This window comes from Sapajus apella, unplaced genomic scaffold (assembly GCF_009761245.1).
Source record: "Sapajus apella isolate SASKATOON/1434 unplaced genomic scaffold, GSC_monkey_1.0 scaffold13, whole genome shotgun sequence".
NCBI classification, from domain to species: domain Eukaryota; kingdom Metazoa; phylum Chordata; class Mammalia; order Primates; family Cebidae; genus Sapajus; species Sapajus apella.
The window spans coordinates 22,992,083-23,013,005 of record NW_022436953.1 but is presented as its reverse complement, the minus strand read 5'-3'; the positions used below and the strand labels follow the sequence as shown (position 1 = coordinate 23,013,005).

General features: G+C 43.4%; 1 protein-coding gene across 2 annotated transcripts in view; it reads right to left on the bottom strand.

Moving 5' to 3' along the window:
• INPP5F (inositol polyphosphate-5-phosphatase F) overlaps window positions 1-19,827 on the bottom strand; it is a 108,668-nt gene extending 88,841 nt beyond the window's left edge. Inside the window, exon 1 of one of the 2 annotated variants that reach the window (XM_032281820.1) lies at window positions 19,737-19,827. In XM_032281820.1, the coding sequence (XP_032137711.1) occupies window positions 19,737-19,812 (76 nt within the window). In that variant the 5' untranslated portion in view covers window positions 19,813-19,827. Of the gene's footprint in view, window positions 1-18,943; window positions 19,280-19,736 lie in introns of those variants that run through there. The other variant, XM_032281819.1, reaches the window with a different exon arrangement.
• Between the last annotated feature and the right edge of the window lie 1,096 nt (window positions 19,828-20,923).

Here is a 20,923-nt window from a genome sequence, read left to right as displayed (position 1 = left end):
AGTTTTGACCTGGTTTAGCCCTTCTGATAGGTAGTTTTGGATGTTGGGGATGAGAACTGAATAATCTTTGCCTGGAGTGACACTACACTCTAGAAATTCCACTTTGGATAACACTCAGTTCCAACTTGTGATTTCTGATAGAAGAAACTTTATTCTTCTAGCCTCCCAATGATCTAGAAGCAGAGAAATCCCAGTGCCTTTTAAAAGTTATGTGGTTTTCTTTTAAAAAACCTCCTGTTTTTGGAAAGTAGATTTTATGGGTACAATATCTGTTCATTATTTGTACATAAAACCATTTAAAAAGTTAAAAAAAAAAAAAAAAAAGACTGAGTTCAAGATGAGCTGATCAAGAGGAAATAACTAAATCTAAGAACAAGAGGAGGGGCTAGGCTCAGTGGCTCATGCCTGTAATCCCAGCACTTTCGGAGGCTAAGGCAGGAGGATTACTTGAGGTCAAGGGTTTGAGACCAACCTGGCCAACACAGCAAGATCACCTGCCTCTACAAAATATTAGCCAGGTGTGGTGGCACGCACCTGTAGTCCCAGGTACTTAGGAGGCTGTGGCAGGAGGATGACTTGAACCCAGGAATTTGAGGCTGCAGTGAACTATGATGGTGCCACTGTACTCTAGCCTGGGGGACAGAGCAAGACTCCGTCTGAAAAAAAATAAAAATAAAAAACAAGAAAGACAGAAGATGTTAAAGAAGGAAAAGAAGACAGATGACAAAAAAAAAAAAAAAAACTACAGGTGTAAAAGTTAACCTTAGAAAAGAAGATGCTATTTTTTTCTTCTAAGTCTGGAAGAAAAGATGAAAAGCTAAACATAGAAATGGAGAAGAGAAGCAGATGAGTGTATCATATGCCCTTGACTCAGGGGTCAAAGTCATCTTTGTTTTAGCAAGGGGAAGGATGAAGGAGTAACAGGGGCACTGGAGGCTAGGTGTGGGAAAGGAATTTGGAAAGTCAATTTGCAAGTGTCCTATGTATGCTTAAAAGTATATATATATAATTTTTTTTTTTTGAGACAGAGTCTCGCTCTGTCACCAGGCTGGAGTGCAGTGGCACTATCTCAGCTCACTACAACCTCCACCTCCCCACTTCAAGCAATTACCCTGCCTCAGTCTCCCGAGTAGCTGGTATTACAGGCTCATGCCACCACATGCAGCTAATTTTTGTTATTTGTTTCACCATGTTGGCCTGATGGTCTTGATCTCTTGACCTTGATCTGCCCACCTCAGCCTCCCAAAGTGCTGGGATTACAGGTGTGAGCCAACACGCCCGGCCAAAAAGTATGTATATTTTTTAACTCAGTGTTTTAAAGAAAAAGGGGATCAATCCATTAGTGGGTCATCATGCTAATTTCATATAAAGAGAACAGCATTGGCTGGGCGCAGTGGCTCATGGCTGTAATCCTAGCACTTTGGGAGGCTGAGGCGGGTGGATTGCCTGAGTTCAGGAGTTCAAGACCAGCCTGGGCAACATGGTGAAACCCCGTCTCTACTAAAACACAAAAAATTAGTCGGGCATGGCACCATATGCCTATAATCCCAGCTACTTGGGAGGCGAAGGCAGGAGAATTGCTAGAACCTGGGAGGCAGAGGTGGCAGTATGTATAGATTGCACCACTGCACTCCAGCCTAGGTGACAGAGCAAGATTCTGTCTCTAAAAAAAAAAAAAAAAGAGAGATCAGCATTAATAGCACTAAAACAGAATAGAAAACAGAAAAACCACAGTGTAAGGAGAAATATTTCATAAAACTTTTATTTTTGGTACAACCTTGTGAATTATTTTGTTCACCTCCTCTACATACTTGCTCATTTTTCTGACTGCTTCACCTGTTAGTTTTTGAGAGAGGTCTTACTTTTCAAAATCTCATGCTTTATTTTCTTTCTCTTTATTTTTAATGTTATATCTTTCAGGATTATTATAGCTTCCTGGTGAACTGCTCTGCTCATCAGGATGTAATAACCAGTCTTATTTCAAATAACACTTTTTGCCCTAAAGTCTAGTTGGTATAACATTAATATTGTGAACGAAACACATTAGGCATGAAAAAGGGATAAAAATGGACATTGCTAACTACCTGTCCAACTCCCACAGCCTTAGGAATAAAGTCCAAATTCCTTGGAGAGGCTTGTGAGACCCTGCATGGGCTAGTCCTGTACGTCCCCCTCCAGCACATCCCGCCCCCCCAGCAACCTGGCCTTAAGTCATTCTGAAGCACGTGCAGCCTGGGCCTGGAATGCAACTCCCCACCCACTTCTGCCTGCCCTTCATTCCAGACTTAGAACAAGGGTCAGTGCTCTTCCCAGACACATTCCCCACTCCACCCACCCAGCAGAGCTGACCAGACTCTCTTGTGTGGCTGCCCTGAGCCCTGCGCATATTCCCATCATGGCACCTTACTTTGGTTTAGTGCACGTTATCAGTGGCTTGCCTGTCCCCTTGACTGAACAGGAACTCATCAGGAAGAGGAAGCTGACTGACATCTAGTCTCCTCGAACTTACGTTTTCAGTGCATGGTGCACGAAAGGCTACAAAATGAATGGGTAAACATATGACGTGGAAAGGGAAGGCAAGCTGAAATCAGGTAATTTGCACAGAATCACATTGGAAGGATTTACTGCTCAAAGTGGTAAAAGTTAAAATCATCACAGAACCACTGTGGAAGGATTTACTACTGAAGGTAACAAAAGTCAAGTCATCTCATCTGGTCTATTTGAGACAAAGACTGGCAGAGGTAAAGTAACTGCCCAACACTGCGCAGCTTGTTAACATCAGAATAGTTTCTCACTCTCAGGCCACAGCTCTTTCTAATGCCATAAGTTTCCCTACCAGGTTCTCTCTGGTGTCATCCTCTCATATTTGTATGGGGCTTTCAGCTCACCAGCATCATCCCAGGTACTCTAAAATGCCTTTTTTTCTTGCCAAGTCCTGTTGGTTGTATCTCCTCAATAACTGATGAATCTTTCACTTCTTTTGACTCCTACTGCCACTATCCTTGTCCAGGTCCTTCACCATCTGGATCATTTACCATCTGGCTAGGCGCAGCAGCTCATGCCTGTAATCCCAGCATTTGGGGAGGCCGAGGCGAGTGGATCACGAGGTCAGGAGTTCAAGACCAGCCTGCCAAGATGGTGATACCCCATCTCTACTAAAAATACAAAAAAAAATTAGACGGGCATGGTGGCAGAAGCCTGTAATCCCAGCTACTTGGGAGGCGAAGGCAGACAACCGTTTGAACCCCAGGAGGCAGAGGTTGCAGTGGGCAGAGATAGCACCACTGAACTCCAGCCTGGGCAACACAGCAAGTCTTTGTCTCAAAAAGAAAAAAAATTACAATTAAAAAAAATTTTTTTAATAAAAAACTGTTGTTGGGATGGGTGCAGTGGCTATGCTTGTAATCCCAGCACCTTGGGAGGCCGAGGAAGGTGGATCACCTGAGGTCAGGAGTTCAAGACCAGCCTGGCCAACATGGGGGAAACCCTGTCTTTACTAAAAATGCAAAAATTAGCTGGACGTGGTGGCGGGCACCTGTAATCTCAGCTACTTGGGAGGCCGAAGCAGGAGAATCATTTGAACCTGGGAGGCAGAAGTTGCAGTGAGCCAAGATCTCCCTAATGTACTCCAGCCTGATCAACAGAGTGAGACTCTGTCTCAAAAAAAAAAAAACGGCCGGACTTGGTGGCTCACGCCTGTAATCCTAGCACTTGGGAGGTCGAGGTGGATGGATCACCTGAGGTCAGGAGTTTGAGGCCAGCCTGGCCAACATGGTGGAACCCCGTCTCTATTAAAAATACAAAAATAGGCCAGGCACAGTGGCTCATGCCTATAATCCCTGAACTTTTGGGAGGCCAAGGCAGACGGACCATGAGGTCAGGAGTTCAAGACCAGCTTGGCCAACATGGTGAAACCCCATCTCTACTAAAAATACAAAAATTAGCCAGGTACTTGGCGGGTGCCTGTAGTCCCAGCTACTTGGGAGGCTGAAGCAGAATTGCTTGAACCCGGGAGGCAAAGGTTGCAGTAAGCAGAGATCATGCCACTGCACTCCAGCTTGGGCAACAGAGCGAGACTTCATCTCAAAAAAATTAAAAATATTAAAATACAAAGACTAGCCGGGCATGGTGGCGGGCGCCTGTAATCCTAGCTACTCATGAGGATGAGGCAGGAGAATTGCTTGAAACCAGAAGGCGGAGGTTGCAGTGAGACGAGATCGTGCCACTGCACTCCAGCCTAGGCAAAAGAGCCAAACTTCGTCTAAAAAAAAAAAAGTATGAAAGAAAAAAAAAAAAAAAACAAGTTTTTCAATTATTAAACCTCATGGTAGGACCGTAATTCCTGAAAGCCTTCTTAGAGTAATAAATGCTTTACAGAAATATCTTAATGCCTAGATATGCCCCAGAATTCTACTTTCTCAGAATAGAAAACATTGATCTGCAGCTCTGATATAGCATAATAATGGGCATCCAGCATTCAGTCCCAACAACCAAATTCTGGTCCAAATGGTAAATCAAACATGACTGCCGACTTCCTCCCCTGCCCTACGCCCCCCTACATACACAGGAGACAGGGATAATCTAGAAAAGGCAGAATCTCAAGGGAGGTAGAAACATGCTTGGGAAAGACATGAATACTGGTAAACGGCAGTTCCATATGTGAATAAGTACTAGGTCCTAAGCCTTGGGAAACTGCAGAATATAAATAGAAAGTATAACTTTTAATGAGCAACAGAAAGACACCTGACAAAATTTCAGTTATCCAATGGAAAATGGGGGGAAATGGCAAGAGCAATAAAAATTAAGAAAAGCATGATAAGTGAAAAACATAAATAAAAGGTAGAAATCACTTCTAATATATTTATAGTTCATGTAAATAGTTTCAACTAACCAGTGAAAGGACAGACTATTGGCTAGGCATTGTAGCTCACACCTGGTAATCCCAATACTTGGGAGGCTGAGACAGGCAGCTAGCTTGAGCCCAGGAGTTCAAGACCAGCCTGGGCAACATGGCGAGACACTGTCTCTACAAAAAAAATACAAAAAATTAACCAGGCGCCTTAGTTCCAGCCACCTAAGAGGCTAAAATGGAAGGATCACCTGAGCCCAGTGAGGATGCAGTAACCCATGATCACGCCACTGCACTCCAGTCTGGGTGACAAAATGAGACCCTATCTCAAAAAAATATAGACTATTAAGTCCGAACCCCTCTACCAGTTTATTTAATTTTATGGCTATTTATAGTTTGCCACTATATACCTGCTGTCCAGCATAACAGGCACTCATTCAATAGTTATTAAACAAAATAAATAACAATAAGCATAAAAAAGTGAAAATGAATTTTTCCTAACAATTGCTTGTTTTTATCGACATATAATAAGAATACCATCTTAAGTTTTTATTGTTTGTTTTTTTTTTTTTTTTTTTTGAGACGGAGTTTCGCTCATGTTACCCAGGCTGGAGTGCAGTGGCGCGATCTCGGCTCACCGCAACCTCCGCCTCCTGGGTTCAGGCAATTCTCCTGCCTCAGCCTCCTGAGTAGCTGGGATTACAGGCACGCACCACCAGGCCCAGCTAATTTTTTGTATTTTTAGTAGAGACGGGGTTTCACCATGTTGACCAGGATGGTCTCGATCTCTTGACCTCGTGATCCACCCGCCTCGGCCTCCCAAAGTGCTGGGATTACAGGCGTGAGCCACCGCGCCCGGCCTAGTTTTCATTGTTTTTGAAGTCAGCCCCAAAGTATCAGTCTTGGCTCTGCAGGCACTTTTATTTATGTACTTATTTTCTTCTTTTATACAAACCAGGAATGAGCTTGCAGTTTTAATTTTTTTCAGGTGCTTTTAATAAAAGCATTATCTTTCAGTAAATATAATACATGATGAGAATATGGTTTCTCAAAATGAAAGATTTACCTAAAAACTCTAGGCAATTTTTTTTTCCTTGAGATAAGGAAAAACATATAAAGTTTGTTGTCCAAACTCAAGTGCAGTTAACTCCATCACAGCTCACTGCAGCCTCCAACTCCTGGACTCAATCGATCCTATCACCTCAACCTCCCAAGTAGCTGGGACTACAGGCACACGCCATGATGCCCAGCTAATTGTGGTTTGTTTTTTTTAGTAGAGACAAGGTCTATCTATATTGCCCAGGCTGATCTCAAACTCCTGGACTCAAGTGATCCTCCCAAGTCAACCTCCCAAAATGCTGGGATTAGAGGCATGAGCCACCAAGCCTGGCTGGGGCAATTTAAATTATCTTGAAATCTTTATATTATCTTGAAAACTCTAGCAGGTGCACATAACTTCTCAAACTAGTTAGAGATAAGAGACACTAAACAATAGAGAAAGGCCTGAAGCAAGTACTATAATTAACACAAAAAGGAAGATTGCATGTGCCTTGTGAGCTGCTCTGACTTGCTGCCTGGTATAGCATGGGGCATACAGCTGACACTTCAAAACGTGTGTGTGTGTGTGTGTGTGTGTGTGTGTGTGTATTTAAAATCTGTAGCTCTTCACTAAAAAAATAAAACCAGTTGGCATTAAAGAGTCTTTCTGTACAGAGGACATGTGTAGACAGTATGAGACCAGGCAAATGCAGCACTGCCCTCAGTAGCAGATACTCTACTGACCATTTTAATGGCTACTATGGGACAGAAGGCATTGGAATGGCAGAAAAAATGGCCAGCGGGCTCAAACTATGTAACTGATCTAAAAACCATGTAACTGATCTAATCTAACAAACGTATTGTTTTCTAATCTTTCCTTCAGAAGGTATAGTCTAATGTGGCACACAAATTCAAAGAAGAAAAATTTTTAATTCACAAATAAATCATAAAATTTAAGATTATCAGTGTACCTATAAGGAATAGAGTTGCTTAAAAATTACAAAAGTATAGCATGTTTGAAATAATGCCAAATTTTAATTAGTGAAATAATAATATAACATACACCCAAAGTTGTAAGTATTTGCAATAAATAAGCTCAATTGTTTGACCCATCAGGTCAACATTTCCACTCTTATTTCAGATGCATTTGGCAGTACATGGCTTCTATTTTCATATGCCCTCCTCTTCCTGGTACACAGTAAACAAGTGATTAAGTACTATGTGCCTGCACAGAGCATGAGTCACTCATTCCAAGATGGAAGAATGAAGGCACTCCCTCAGCCCCAGAACAAGCCTGGGTTTTTGCACAGCTGCTAAAGTTTATAGGCACTTTCACTGTGTCTTAAAAGAAAAAAAAAAAAGGTGTGTCAGGGTATGCATAATCAGACCCATGTTTCATTTCCTGCTAAAGATAAAGATATTATTGCTCTGAAAAGACAATCACCAACACCAAAATCAAACAGATGAGGAAATGAGAAACTAAAAGTTTCAATTGTTAGCTCATTTATGCTTTAATTCTCAGAATTTAATTAGGCCAGGAAAATAGATTAAGGAATAATTTGATTTGGTGCTATCTTATGAATGAAAAGTTTTTTTCCTTGAACTCTCTGATGGTATTTATTCTCCAGCATTCCACAAGCTGAAGAGCTAAGCCAATTTAGAAGGTCTAGCAGCTGGTGATTTCCCAGTCTTAAATCTAATGCAGCGGTTATCAGTGCTGGCTGCTCATTATCATCATCTAGCAGCTTTACACTATTGCCTCAGCATCAGAGATTGTCTCAATTGGTTAGGGAGATTGTCTCAATTCTCCCCCTAGTTAAGAATCACTGGTCTAAATGATTATAGGTCACTGGGAAGGACCTGTATTAGTAACTTGGTCTTATCAGTCTGACTGAAAGATGATGCCTATAGCATATACAACTTAAAACTCTCATGTAGTAAAGTAATATAAAATGCATAAAGATCTCAGAATATAGGGAGGTGGCATAAAAGCTGGTCTAAACTAGCAGGAGGAAATACACTTCAAAAAGTAACCACAAGAATATTTAAAAGATTAGAGATACCACCTAGAAAAGAAACTTAATTTCTAGGCCAGGCACAGTGGCTCATGTCTGTAATCCGAGAACTTTGAAGGTTGAGGCAGGAGGACTGCTTGAGGCCAGGGGTTCAAGACTAACCCAGCCAACATAGCGAGACCCTGTCTCTTTTATTTAACAAAAAGAAAAGCCCTGGTTTGGGAATAAAAAAGGAAGTACAGCTTGAATTACAACTTGCCAAACTCATTACCTTAAGCACCTGAAAGTAACAACCACCTCAAGAAAGATTAGATAAATCCTTGGGTGATGCATTTATAATGCATCACCCAAGAAACATGGCAATGTGTTGGGATATACTCCTCACCTTTTGCTGTCCCCAAAACTGTCTTTTCATATCACTTTCAAAAACAGGATTTTGAGAGCTAAATCAAAGCATAGATGAGCTAAGAATCAGTTTTTTCCTTTCCTCATTTTAGAGCCATTAACAGAGAAACAAAATTAGCACTTCCATCATTAAATAGATGTAACCTTTCTCCCAGCTGGTGTTCAAATACTGTAATTTCCTAGCTTTTCCTGAAATTTTTTTTCAAAATTACTTTACTCTATCCCATCTATGATTGCACAGTCATTCTACCACCACAGGTCCTCACCAACAGAAAGCTCTACCTTCAAACCTGATCATGTCTAGGATTTGCCATTTTACTTGGCCTCAGATGAAAAACTCCGGATAAATAAGGGCCAAAGGATAGTATTCTCAGGGAGTGGAAAGGAAAGAAAAACATGTACTATTCCTACAATTTGGCCCAGTAGGCACCGTTCACCCTCATGAATTTGTTCCTTTCCTTCTTTTTTTTTTTTCTTTTTGGAGCACCTAATTAGAACACAGGCATGTTTCTAGCACCTTCACAATCTTCACATACAAGGAGTTATTCCTGGCAAGACAAAAAAAAAAAAAAGTCCTGGCCGGGTGCAGTAGCTCACGTCTGTAATCCCACCACTTTGAGAGGCTGAGGAGGACAGGTCACAAGGTCAGGAGATCAAGAACATCCTGGCCAACATGGTGAAAACCCGTTTCTACTAAAAATACAAAAATTAGCTGGGTATGGTGGTGCATGTCTGTAATAATCCCAGCTGCTCAGAAGACTGAGGCAGGAGAATCGCTCGAACCAGGGAGTCAGAGGTTGCAGTGAGCCGAGATTCCGCCACTGCACTGCAGCCTGGTGACAGAGGGAGAGAGAATCCATTCCAGGAAAAAAAAAAAAAAAAAAAAAAGAAAGAAAGAAAGAAAGAAAAGAAAAGTTCTTAAAAGTCCAGCCCTGCATAGGGCCAGCATCCTCCAGGGCTTTCCATTCATATCTGAAGGAACCTCACAGAGACAAAACAAAGAACACCTTCTTTCATTTTCTTTATTGGGAAAGAAAATAGATTTTCACCATCGTGGCAGGGGGAACACCATTAGATCTCAAACCTCAAGACTCAGCTCAAATCTCCCACAGAGCTCTGTGTGATCGCTCCATCAGGGTATCTGCCTCTATACAATATGTGTCTCTTCTCCATTAGGCCACATCCTCCACCAGGATGGGGACGGTGTTTTAATTATCTTTTTAATTTGGCACATGCCTAGCAGACAGGTCTTCAATAAATGTTTGTAAACAGATTAAGTAAATGACTTCTTAGGATTTTTTTTTTTTTGAGATGAGTTTCACTCTTGTTGTCTAGGCTGGAGTGCAGTGGTGCAACCTCAGGTTACTGCAACCTCCACCTTCCAGGTTCAAGCGATTCTCCTACCTCAGCCTCCCGAATAGCTGGCATTACAGGTATGCACCACCATACCCGGCTAATTTTATATTTTTAGTAGAGATGGGGTTTCACCATGTTTAGTAGAGATGGTTGTGAACTCCCAATGTCAGGTGATCCGCCTGCCTTGGCCTCACAAAGTGCTGGGTTTTGTGTTTGTTTTTGTTTTGTTGAGACAAGTCTCCACCCAGGGTGAAGTGCAGAGGTGGGATCTCAGCTCACTGCAACCTCCACCTCCCAGGTTCAAGCAATTCTCGTGCCTCAGTCTCCTGAGTAGTTGGGACTGCAGGCGCTCACCACCACGCCCGGCTAATTTTTGTATTTTCAATAGAGACAGGGTTACACCACATTGGCCAGACAGGTCTCAAACTCCTGACCTCAGGTGGTCCGCCCACCTCGCCTCCCAAAGTGGCTGAGATTATAGGCATGAGCCACTGTGCCTGGCCCACAGAATTTCAGGCAATGTAAAGTGTTAGGAGAAATAAATATAATACTAAATTAGTTAGATACTGGGGGATGAGGGCTGCTTCTTCAAGAGAAGTATTTGGAAGGTGCAAATAGGAGTAAAAGGCACAGCTGGAACAGATGCTACACAGATGAATCCTGCGAGTCCCTGCCTAGAAAAGAGACTGTTACTCTGCTAAACTCCCAGGTCTACCCACTACCATTGCTCCCTGGGGGAAGAGACATTCTTTAACCTGGAAATAAGAAGAATGTTTATATCTGGTATAAAAACAATGTATAATGATACTGTGAAACAGCAATAATATTATACCTGCAAACTACTAAAATTGAGAGCATTATGGCATATTTTACATTTCCTAACATTTCAGTTCGATAACTGCTTCAAATCATAGATTGACATTGCAGAAACTGTGAAATTTGAAATTCAGTGTTAACATGAAAGTAAAATGTTGCAAAGAATGAGATTCATAAAGAAAATTAGCGTGGTATTTTAAAGTATCCCACTATCAAGTTAAAGAAACATAAGGGTAAACGAGTAAGAACCTGAAATTAAAATAACTTAAAAGAAAAAAAACACCAGGGAACACTGACTTAAAATCAGCCCGTCTTTCACTCAACCACTCACCAAAGAATGTGTGGATGATTTTTTGTGAATGGAAACAGATCCCTTAAGAGTCTCCAACAACCAGAAAATGAGTCATCCTAAAAACATGCGATTTAATTAAGGTGCTACCAGTATGTCTTGTGACAAACAATGATGCTGAATATTCAATGTTTATCGTCACTTTAGAAATACGATTTACACATTATCACTTAATGTATTATCAATGGCTACTGATAACCTATAACATTTATTATTTCCCTATTTTGTTAAACATACTGATTCAAATGTTCTCCTCAGCTCAAATATGGGCATTTGACACATAATGATTATGACTGATACCAGCTAAGGACTTGGATTGACTAGAGGCACTGTGACATTGCTGTTACTTCGCAAACTTCTGTTTGCAAAGGTAGATTTTTAAAGGTTATGTTTTAAAACATATTTGAACAGGAATAGAACCGTTTACAAAAAGACACACAGAGACATAGTAACACAGCTTGTAAAGGGCTAATGCATTTCAGTCCCCATGAAACCATGCCAAAACAAGGTTAGATATGATTCCGAGAATAGACCGAATCAATAGCACAGCCAAACTAGTTTGATTTTCCAGTAGTTTAGTATCTATCTGCAAATATATCAACAAATTCCCTCACAAATCACAAGGACTAAAATTAGCAACAACAACCTTTTTTGCATAAGAGCCAGCTTGGAAAAAATAAAGACATCTATGGGTTCCATTTATTTTTATTCAGAAAGAAAACAAATTTAATGAATTCCACAGGCTTAAGAAATTCCTGCTTCACTGAATAAAATGGCAATGAGAAATTAGCAAGACCTTTTTAGGTGGCAAGAGAGGAAGCGTGTTCTAGTCTTTTGTTTGTGTATTCTTCCCTTAAACTTCCCAACAACCCCTTTGCAGCTCAAACTATACAAGGTAGACTGGGGACTAGAATTATTTCAATTTATTCAATACAACTTTCACAGAAAACATGCTATGGGCCAGGTGCTAGGGATCCAGCAATGGGTCTTGTCCTCTTTCTCCATGTCAAGGGGGTGTTTACACCAGGCAAGTAGGATAAGCAGGGACCTGAATCAATGCAACCAAGTTCCCCAAAGACCAAGCTGTCAGTGCACCTTAGTTTCTGGCACCTTTACAATCTACTCTAAAAAAAAAACTTGATACTACTTCTCTAAAGCATGCCTTTGGCAAGTCCTGGCCTCTGCTGGCTAGGACCTGGCCAAAACACAAATGTCTAGAAAACAGTGATTCTACAAAGGTTCTCCCTTCTTTGAAGGTAGTTTTGCCCTCCAGGCTTCTCCTCAATTTCATCTCTGCTGTACATGCTCTGAAAGGATGTCCATGAAACTGATCTAGGACTCTTGAAAAGCTACACTGAGAAGGGCTTCAGGTTGCTCATCACTGGAGGAAAGAGTTCCCAGTGAGTACACATATCAATGTTTCTGCTCAAAGATCTACCCTGTATCTATTCCCTTCCCAAACTGCAGATGTTCCAAACACTTAAGAAGAGAAACCTGATCAACTGATCATCACTGGAAAAACTACTACTAGTCAATTCATTACATAACAACATTCCCCAAAACTATATGAATTTTGCAAGAAAGTCAGTGCATGTACAGGGTCAACAAACAAACCAGATATTACATTATTAGCCTTTTCACTCTACATAGATCTTTCCTCAACGTGCTTGCTTTCACATTTGAGTGGCTATTTAATTCTCTATGTAGGCCAACTATACTGATTAGGAGAGCTAAAGGTACATTTCAGGTATTACTCATGAAAATATAAATCCTATATAACTTTGGAGTCAAGACGGTAGAAAGGTTCATAAAACATTTTTGTCAATACTGAGGAAAACCTGGTTTTAGGGTCAAACACTGAGTTAGAGCCTGGCTCTCCCTCTGTAAACTTGGGCAAATTACTTCTCTGTGCCTCAGTTTCCTCATCTGTAAAATGAGGATAATAATGAAACTCTCCTCCCAAGATTAACTGTGGAGATGAAATAAAATAATATATGTAAAGGTCATGGAACAGTGTCTGGCTCAGAAAAGTGCTCAACAGGCCAGGTGCAGGGTGGCTCACGCCTGTAATCCCAGCACTTTTGGGAGTCCAAGGCGGGCCAATCATCTGAGGTCAGGAGTTCAAGACCAGCTTGGCCAACACGGCAAAACCCCATCTCTACTAAAAATACAAAAATTAGCCAGGCATGGTGGCAGCTGCCTGTAATCTCAGCTACTCGGGAGTCTGAGGGAGGGAGAATTGCTTGAACCCAGGAGGCAGAGATTGCAGTGAGCTGAGATTATGCCATTGCACTCCAGCCTGGGCAACACAGTGAAACTCTGTAACGAAAAAAAAAAGAAAGAAAAAAAAAGTGCTCAAGAAATAAAAGCTGTTATTATTAGCTACTCTTAATCTCAGGTGATGATGTAGACACCAAAATATACACAAAAACCTCCCTCAATCTGTAAAACCTGATTCCAAAAATTGTCAGTCACCTTAGAAAGACCTTGTCCTCCTGCCGGACGTGGTGGCTCACACCTGTAATCCTAGCACTTTGGGAGGCCGAGGCGGGCAGACTGCCTGAGCTCAGAAGTTTGAGACCAGCACAGGCAACATGGCAAAATCTTGTCTCTACTAAAAATACAAAACATTAGACGGGCCCACGCACCTATAGTCCCAGCTACTCACAAGGCTGAGGTACAAGAATCGTTGGAACCCAAGAGGCCGAGGTTGCAGTGGGCCAAGATCATGCCGCCACACTCCAGCCTGGGCAATAGAGCTAGACTCTGTCTCCAAAAAAAAAAAAAAAAAAAAAAAAGAAGAAGAAAGAAAAAAACCTGTTTTAAGTCAAAAACATGTGAAGTGAAAATTCTGTAAAGATAAATATTTTCTACCTTAACATAGGAAATATACAGTCATACGTACATGCATAAAAATACACAGATCTATTCAACCCAACTGTTAGTTGTCAGCAATATAAAATGTAGAGTAAAAAGTAGCATAGGATATAAACCTACTAACCCATTTTATAGAAAATGAAAACTACATACACTAAGAAAAAACTTGGTTATTCAGCAACAAAAGTGATTAGAAAGATTTTGTAAACATATTTAATATTTAATTTAAAGTACCCTATAAAATTTTGTCATGGTAATTTGCAAATTTGTAGCAAACACAATTTTTTTTTTCTGAGACAGTCTTACTCTGTCACGCAGGCTGGAGTGCAGTGGCACCATTTCAGCTCACTGAAACCTCTGCCCCCCACGTTCAAGCGATTCTTGTGCCTCAGCCTCCCGAGTAGTGAGGATTACAGGCGCCCGTCACCACACCCAGCTAATTTTTGTATTTTCAGTATGGACAGGGTTTCACCATGTTGGCCAGGCTGGTCTTGAACTCCTGACCTCAGGTGATCCACCCACCTTGGCCTTCCAAAGTGCTGGGATTACAAGTGTGAGCCACCATTTTTAAAAAAGATAAAGTTCAAAATCCTTTTTTAAGTAAATACCAAATGCCTCAAAACCCCAAATAAACAGAATAATTTCATAAAAATGATTCCACAAAAAAAAATTCCAGGATGATTTCAATTCCATAATTATGATTTCTCATTCAAAAAAGTTAACCTCATATAACATAGTAAAAATAATTTTATTATCAAAAATTAACTCAAAGAACAACAGGACTTTTTAAAATGTTTTTGTGAATTCTGAAAGCTAGTACCCCTCAAAAAAAATGTTCACTGGGATGCGTCAGAGTATCATATAGTTTCTATGTTTATGAGTGTTATGTGTATGACAGATGCTCTGAGATCTTTTCGTGGTCACTCCGTCTCAGAATGGAATGTGAATTATTATATAATTTACACACAGCTGTAAATTATATAATACTGTCATATCAGACAAAGCCACAAGGACTAGGGGAAGCAATTTTAAGAGCAAAGAGATAAGACCATATCACCATTCCCCCAAAGCAGATTGTATTATATTTCTTTTTGAGTCTTTAAATTATAATTCTCATCCTGAGATATTAAACTCTACTCTCACAAGATTATTGAATGTTTACACAGTGCTTTATCATTTTCCCTGCAGAAAATAAAAGAAACGTTTTTCTCTGGTGGTCATTATCTTACAATAGACCTAAGCATCTTTCAAAAAACAGTGCTATATATGAATACAGATTACTCACTACCCTTAAAAAAATTAGAAATACCAGAAAAATAACAATACTCGATTGTTTAGCTAGGGAAAAATAAAACTGAAAAAGTTTAAACAACGTTGAAGAGGAAAGTAAGGAATACTACCATAAAGATTTTTTAAAGGCCCAGCACAGTGGTTCATGCCTGTAATTTCAGTACTTTGGGAGGCCATGGTGGGAGGATCACTTGAGCCCAGGAGGCCAAGATCAGCCTGAGCAATACAATCAGACTCAATCTCTACCCCAAAAAAAAAAATATTAGCCAGGCGTGGCAGCACACGCCTGTAGTCCCAGCTACTTGGGGGGCTGAGGTGGGAGGAGCAGCTTGACTGCAAGAGGTAGAGGCTGCCGTGAGCCACAACCACACCACTGCACTCCAGCCTGGGTGACAGAACAAGACCCTGTCTCAGAAAAAACAAAAAGATTAAGGAGATAATTTTACATCAGATAGAAATATAACAGAAGTAGAAGCAAATCTTTCCTATTTCCTCATCCAAATGGACAGAGATTTTCCACTCCAATGAAAAAATATTCAAAACAGCCCTAAAAAGAGGCGGGGCACAGTGGCTCAAGCCTATAATTCCAGTAGTTTGGGAGGCCAAGGCGAGCGAATCACCTGAGGTCAAGGGTTTGAGACCAGCCTGGCCAACATAGCAAAAACCTATCTCTATCAAAAAATACAAAAATCAGCGGGGTGTGGTGGCACGTGCCTGTAGTCCCACCTACTCGGGAGTCTGAGGCAGGAGAATCACTTGAACCCAGGAGGCAGAGGTTACAGTGAGCCAAGATCAGATCACATCACTGCACTCCTGCCTGGGCAAGAGAGCAAGACTTTGTCCACCATCTGCTGCCCCCTCAAAAAAAAACAGGCCTAAAAAGAGCAATAAACATAATACGTCTTATTTTTAAGGCAATGATATTACTGAGAGAAAGCTTAGACTTAACTTTAATTCAGCTCAACTCAAAAACACCTTCTGTGTCCTAAACACTCTAAAGCCTACAGACACCAAGAAGAGTACATATTCTTCCCCTTGCCTTGCTTGGGGAACACACTGGGACTACTCACTGGGGAAGAAGTAGGCAAACTTTTATTATGTGATGATGCATAAGGGCTAGAATTGAACTATGCATTAAGTGTAGAAAATGCCCAGAAACACGATAAAGATGGCCAATAATTCTGCCCCAAAGATGAGGGGTAGGATGAGCCCAGGGGTTTGAGCAGCATCTGAGCAGGGCCTTACAGAATGAGCTAGGAAAAGAAGTGGACAGTAACAAACATCCCAGGCTAAATAAATGAGCATTTTAATCTTAAATATCATCATTACTTATCCTTCTGATGTCTCTGGAAAAAGGAAAACTCTTGTTTCAGATTGTTCAATAGCCACGAACGTAAAAACCATGATGCCCACAAGCCTTTTTGAGCTTATAATACGGCCCTTTTAAGAAAGAAAAGGACTTGGTCAGGAATCTATTCAGCTAAATAACCAATGGGAAACAATGAAAGATTTTAAATGCTGTCACTACAAATAGCAGCAAAACTTGACATAAAAGCAGAGGGGAAAAGTTCAATAAAATAAAGAGAATTTTAAATGATTCCATATATAGAAAAAGATCTGAAAAGCACTTATTCAATTAAAAGGCCATTATGAAATAGCCATTAGTTAGAAAGGATCTTCAGTCCCGGACAGGATAAACTATGGGAAAATCAAGTGCATGGGATTCTTTATTCCCTGGCTAAGCTGAACACCTTAGACCAAAACTGGCTGTTACTTCTGAAACACGGACTCTTTCTTCCTCTAGATATTTGGTCTACTTGGTCTGTGGTCAGCTATATCCTAAGAAATACAATAAGGGCTGGGTGCGGTGGCTCACGCCTGTAATCCCAACACTTTGTGGGGCCAAGGTGAGCGGATCACAAGGTCAGGAGTTCGAGACCAGCCTGGCCAATGTGGTGAAACCCTGTCTCTACTAAAAATAAAAAAAAAAAATTAGCTGAGCGTGGTGGCACATGCCTGTTACTCGGGAGGCTGAGGCAGGAGAATTGCTTGAACCCAAGAGTTGGAGGTTGCAGTGAGCCAGGATCGAGCCACTGCACTCCAGCCTGGGTGACAAAACGAGACCCCCTCAAAAAAAAAAAAAAAAAAAGTATGATAATCTCAAGTGCAAAGACTATAGCTACTTTACTCCCCCAAAAAAGTTTTAAATTTGCCTTCTGAGGAGGACTTCAGAAAAACAGTAATCCAAACTGCATGGCTTCATCCAAAAACCTAGGCCCAATTAGCCTTCAACCACAGCTGAAGACACTGGGGTGTAGAAGTCTGTCGTCAGATGAGCTGGAGACAATCTTAAATCCCACCCAGCTCTAATAGTCTAAACTTTTAGAATCCAAGGAGTTGACTCTTTTGACAACCTAGGAAATTTTGCAATCTGCTTTACTTCAAGCTGTACTGAAGCCTTACCCAAATTTGGGGGAGTGAAAGGAGGGAAGGGGAGAAATATCCAGGCAAATGGTCAAATCAGAGAAGAGAATGACAGAAGACTGGCCAAAATTAGCCTATCTACAACTCTATCCCAAGAGCATCAAGAACTTTATCTGGGCCAAGGAGTTTATCCTCCATTCTGAAAAGAGGAAATAAAACGTAATAGAAAGAAAATACAGCCAGAGCCTGGGAAAAAAATAAGTTATCCACTGCTCTGGCAAAGCAACTAGCAGTCCTTCCTAAAAAAGCAGTGGGGCCTGCCCAAAAGTGTTCTGGAGGTCACAGAACTGCCCTGTGTCAGTGTCTCAACTCCAGGCTGTGACCCCGAGGGTACTCACAGCCTCTCACTCCTTTCTCCTCACCTGAAGAAGAGGATCCCACACCTGTGCTGTAAGGATGTTGTGGGGATCAGGAATAATATATTAAAGTGCCCGTCCTTAAAACCCATCCTAGAAGGGGTAACACGATGTGATCTGAAAACCTCATCTGAACCTTTTATCCTTTCAGCTCATATCATGTAATCCTTCCGTCTAGACTGCACATAAGAATTTCAAGGACGTCTGAAAAGCTCTGGCTCTTTCCTTAACGAACTCTATCCTCTCACTTTTCCTAAAGTGAAAGAATCTTTGAGTGATATGGGAAAAGGACTGGCAAGCCAAAAGGGGCAGGCGCCACCCAGCCCCATCCTACAAGAAACTGGACTGTCAGCTCTCTGAGGGCAGAGACTTCTCTGTTTAAACCACGAGTGCACACACATTTTCCTAAAGCAAGCTAACTATAGACTTAAGCCTCTCCGAAGAGCTTACATGACAACCAAACATGGACCCACAACTCATTTTGTGTCGTCCAACATCAAGTCACACAAAAATCTCAAAATTATACATGACAATACAGTTTAATTGTGCTGTGGTATTAAAGTCAAAGACAAGGGCTTTAAACCGAGTGCCTATGAGGTAACCACATTGAAGTCACGCTTTTACTAATAAGGGACCAAGAACAGCTGGGATGGCAAGAGGGCATGAGTGTCCAGCAGAGCCCTCGACGGAACTGGGGCAACCGCTCCTAATCGGAATTCGAACCCAGAATTTCTGCCGAAGGTCAAGAAAGAACCACTCCAGGGAGGAAAAGGCCTTTATGGCCAAGCGCACCTTACTGGAACTTTCTGCCAGGGGGACCCCCCCCCGCCGGCCTTAGCCCCAAGGGCGGGAGCGCGACGCGGTGGGAGGGATGAGGATCGCCAGCCCCTTCTGCTCCGCACTGGGGCAGGGGCTCGGCGCAGCCCTCGGAGAAAGGCCAGGTTCCCTCCAGTCAGGAAATAATGACAGCTCGCGCGCTCGCAGCCCGCCCCGCCCCGCCTCGCCAGGCCCGCAGGCGGCTCCTCCCGCCCGGCCGAGGGGTCCGACCGCGCCCCCTCCTCTCCCCGCCCGGGCCCGGGGCGCCCCCTGCCCGCACCGCCAGTCTCACCGGGTCGGAGCTGGAGGCCGCCGTCGCGGCGGCTGCACCACAGCGCGCGCTCGCCCTGCTGCAGGATGTAGTGGTCCTTGGCTTGGAAAAGCTCCATGCCGGCCCCGCGCGCCAAGGGAGGCGGCGGCCCGCGGGCGGCGCACGGGGCGTCCTCGTCGGTCGCGGTCCCCAGAGCCCGCGCCTCGGGGAGCAGCCGGGTAGGAACAACGCCGAGGAGCCCCCGCGGAGGGAACGCCTCTGGGTGCCCGACCGGTAGGAGGAGAACGCGCCCCGGAGGCGGCGGCGGCGGCAGCGACCGTAGAGGCCTCTCCCCCGGCTCCTCCCCTTCCCCGGCTCCACCCCGGGCCCGGCTCCACCCCCTCCGCGCGCTCCGCCCCTCAGCCTCCGCCTCCTTCAGCTCCCTCCGCTTCCTGCCCTGTCCTCCGCCTTCTACCGGGTTTCTCCTCCCAGCCCCTTCCCGCGGCTCTTTCCTCCTCCCTCTTCTCCTTCCGCCCACCCCTCCCGCTCTTCCCCAGGCCCCTCCAGCGGCCGGGTCCGCCTTCCCGCCGTGGCCACCGGGGACCGCCCGGGAGCTCGGCGGAGTGGTGCTGGGCTGACCGCCATCAGCGCGGCCTTGGGGGCAGGCGCGCACCGCCGGGGCCTCCCCTCGGAGCCGGCAGCGCTCACGCCTCACCAGGCCCTCTAAAGTCAAGCCGCGTCCTGAATCCAGCCCCACACCCGCGGGCCTGCGCTGCCTGCCCGCCCATGCCGAAATCAGGCGGGACCCCAGAGGCCTGGCTACAGGAGTTCATACCCAGCCAGGCTCCCCGCCGCGCGGAGGCGTCTTCTGTGTTGATATTTCCGATTAGAAGTTTGACAACAGGAGGCATTCAATAAATGCACATCAACAAGGGGGAGCATGTAGCAATAGAAAACACACACGCATTAGCAGCGCGGGGCTAAAGAGCGAGGAGGAAGGGAGGAATGTGCAGGTGCTGCTGTGTCCGGAATTAAGCAGGGCGGGCTGGAGAAGACTTCATAAATGGAGCCAATTAATGAAGCACGCAGAAGGAATATCGTTTGGAGGAGTCTCCCCCAAGCATCCTTGAGCTCAGCCTGTCTTGAAAAACCAGTTGGTATCCTGATCAGAATGGGTCTGGGGAATGAGGCCCCCACTTCGGGGGCCTGTTGCAGGACTGTGTAGCTGTGTGATCTTGGGAAGTCTCTTGGTCTCAGATGATGGCTGAACTTATGACCTTTTATTACACTCCCAGTTCTACAAATCAGTAAATCTTTCTGCACTTAATTCCTTGCGTTCTCTAATGTCTGAAGCGGAAATAAGAGAAAAAAGCAAGAGGTAGGAGATGAGCAAAAGGAGATAATACTTTTTTTTTTTTTTAGTTTAGGAGCAGAGGTTTAATAGGCAAAAGGCGGCCAGGCGCGGTGGCTCACGCCTGTAATGCCTGCACTTTGGGAGGCTGAGGCGGGTGGATCACTGGAGGTCGGGAGTTCGAGACCAGTTGAAACAGCATGGAGAAACCCGTCTCTATTAAAAATACAAGATTAACCGGGTGTGGCGGCGCATGCCTGTAATGCCAGCTACTCGGAAGGCTGAGGCAGGAGAATTGTTTGAACCTGGGAGGCGGAGGTTATGGTGAGTTGAGATTGTGCCATTGCACTCCAGCCTGGGCAACAAGAGTGAAACTCCATCTCAAAAAAAAAAAAAAAAAAAGGCAAAGAGAGGGGTGCCAATACTTTTAACCTTCTGCTCAAGTTAAAAGTGAGAGGGTACAAAAGCAGGAAGGAGTTCCACATGACTAATTATTCCAGCCCACAGTGTTGAATTTCCATAGCACAGAAAGTACAATGATTACAAAGAAAAGATCCTGGGATCTTTTCTAAGTACCAGCCTTCTGTGCTGTCCAGACACCTCAACATAAAAGTTACTCTATCAAATCTTTGTGATGTGATTTGTTGAAAAAACGTAGGTAATGAAGCTGT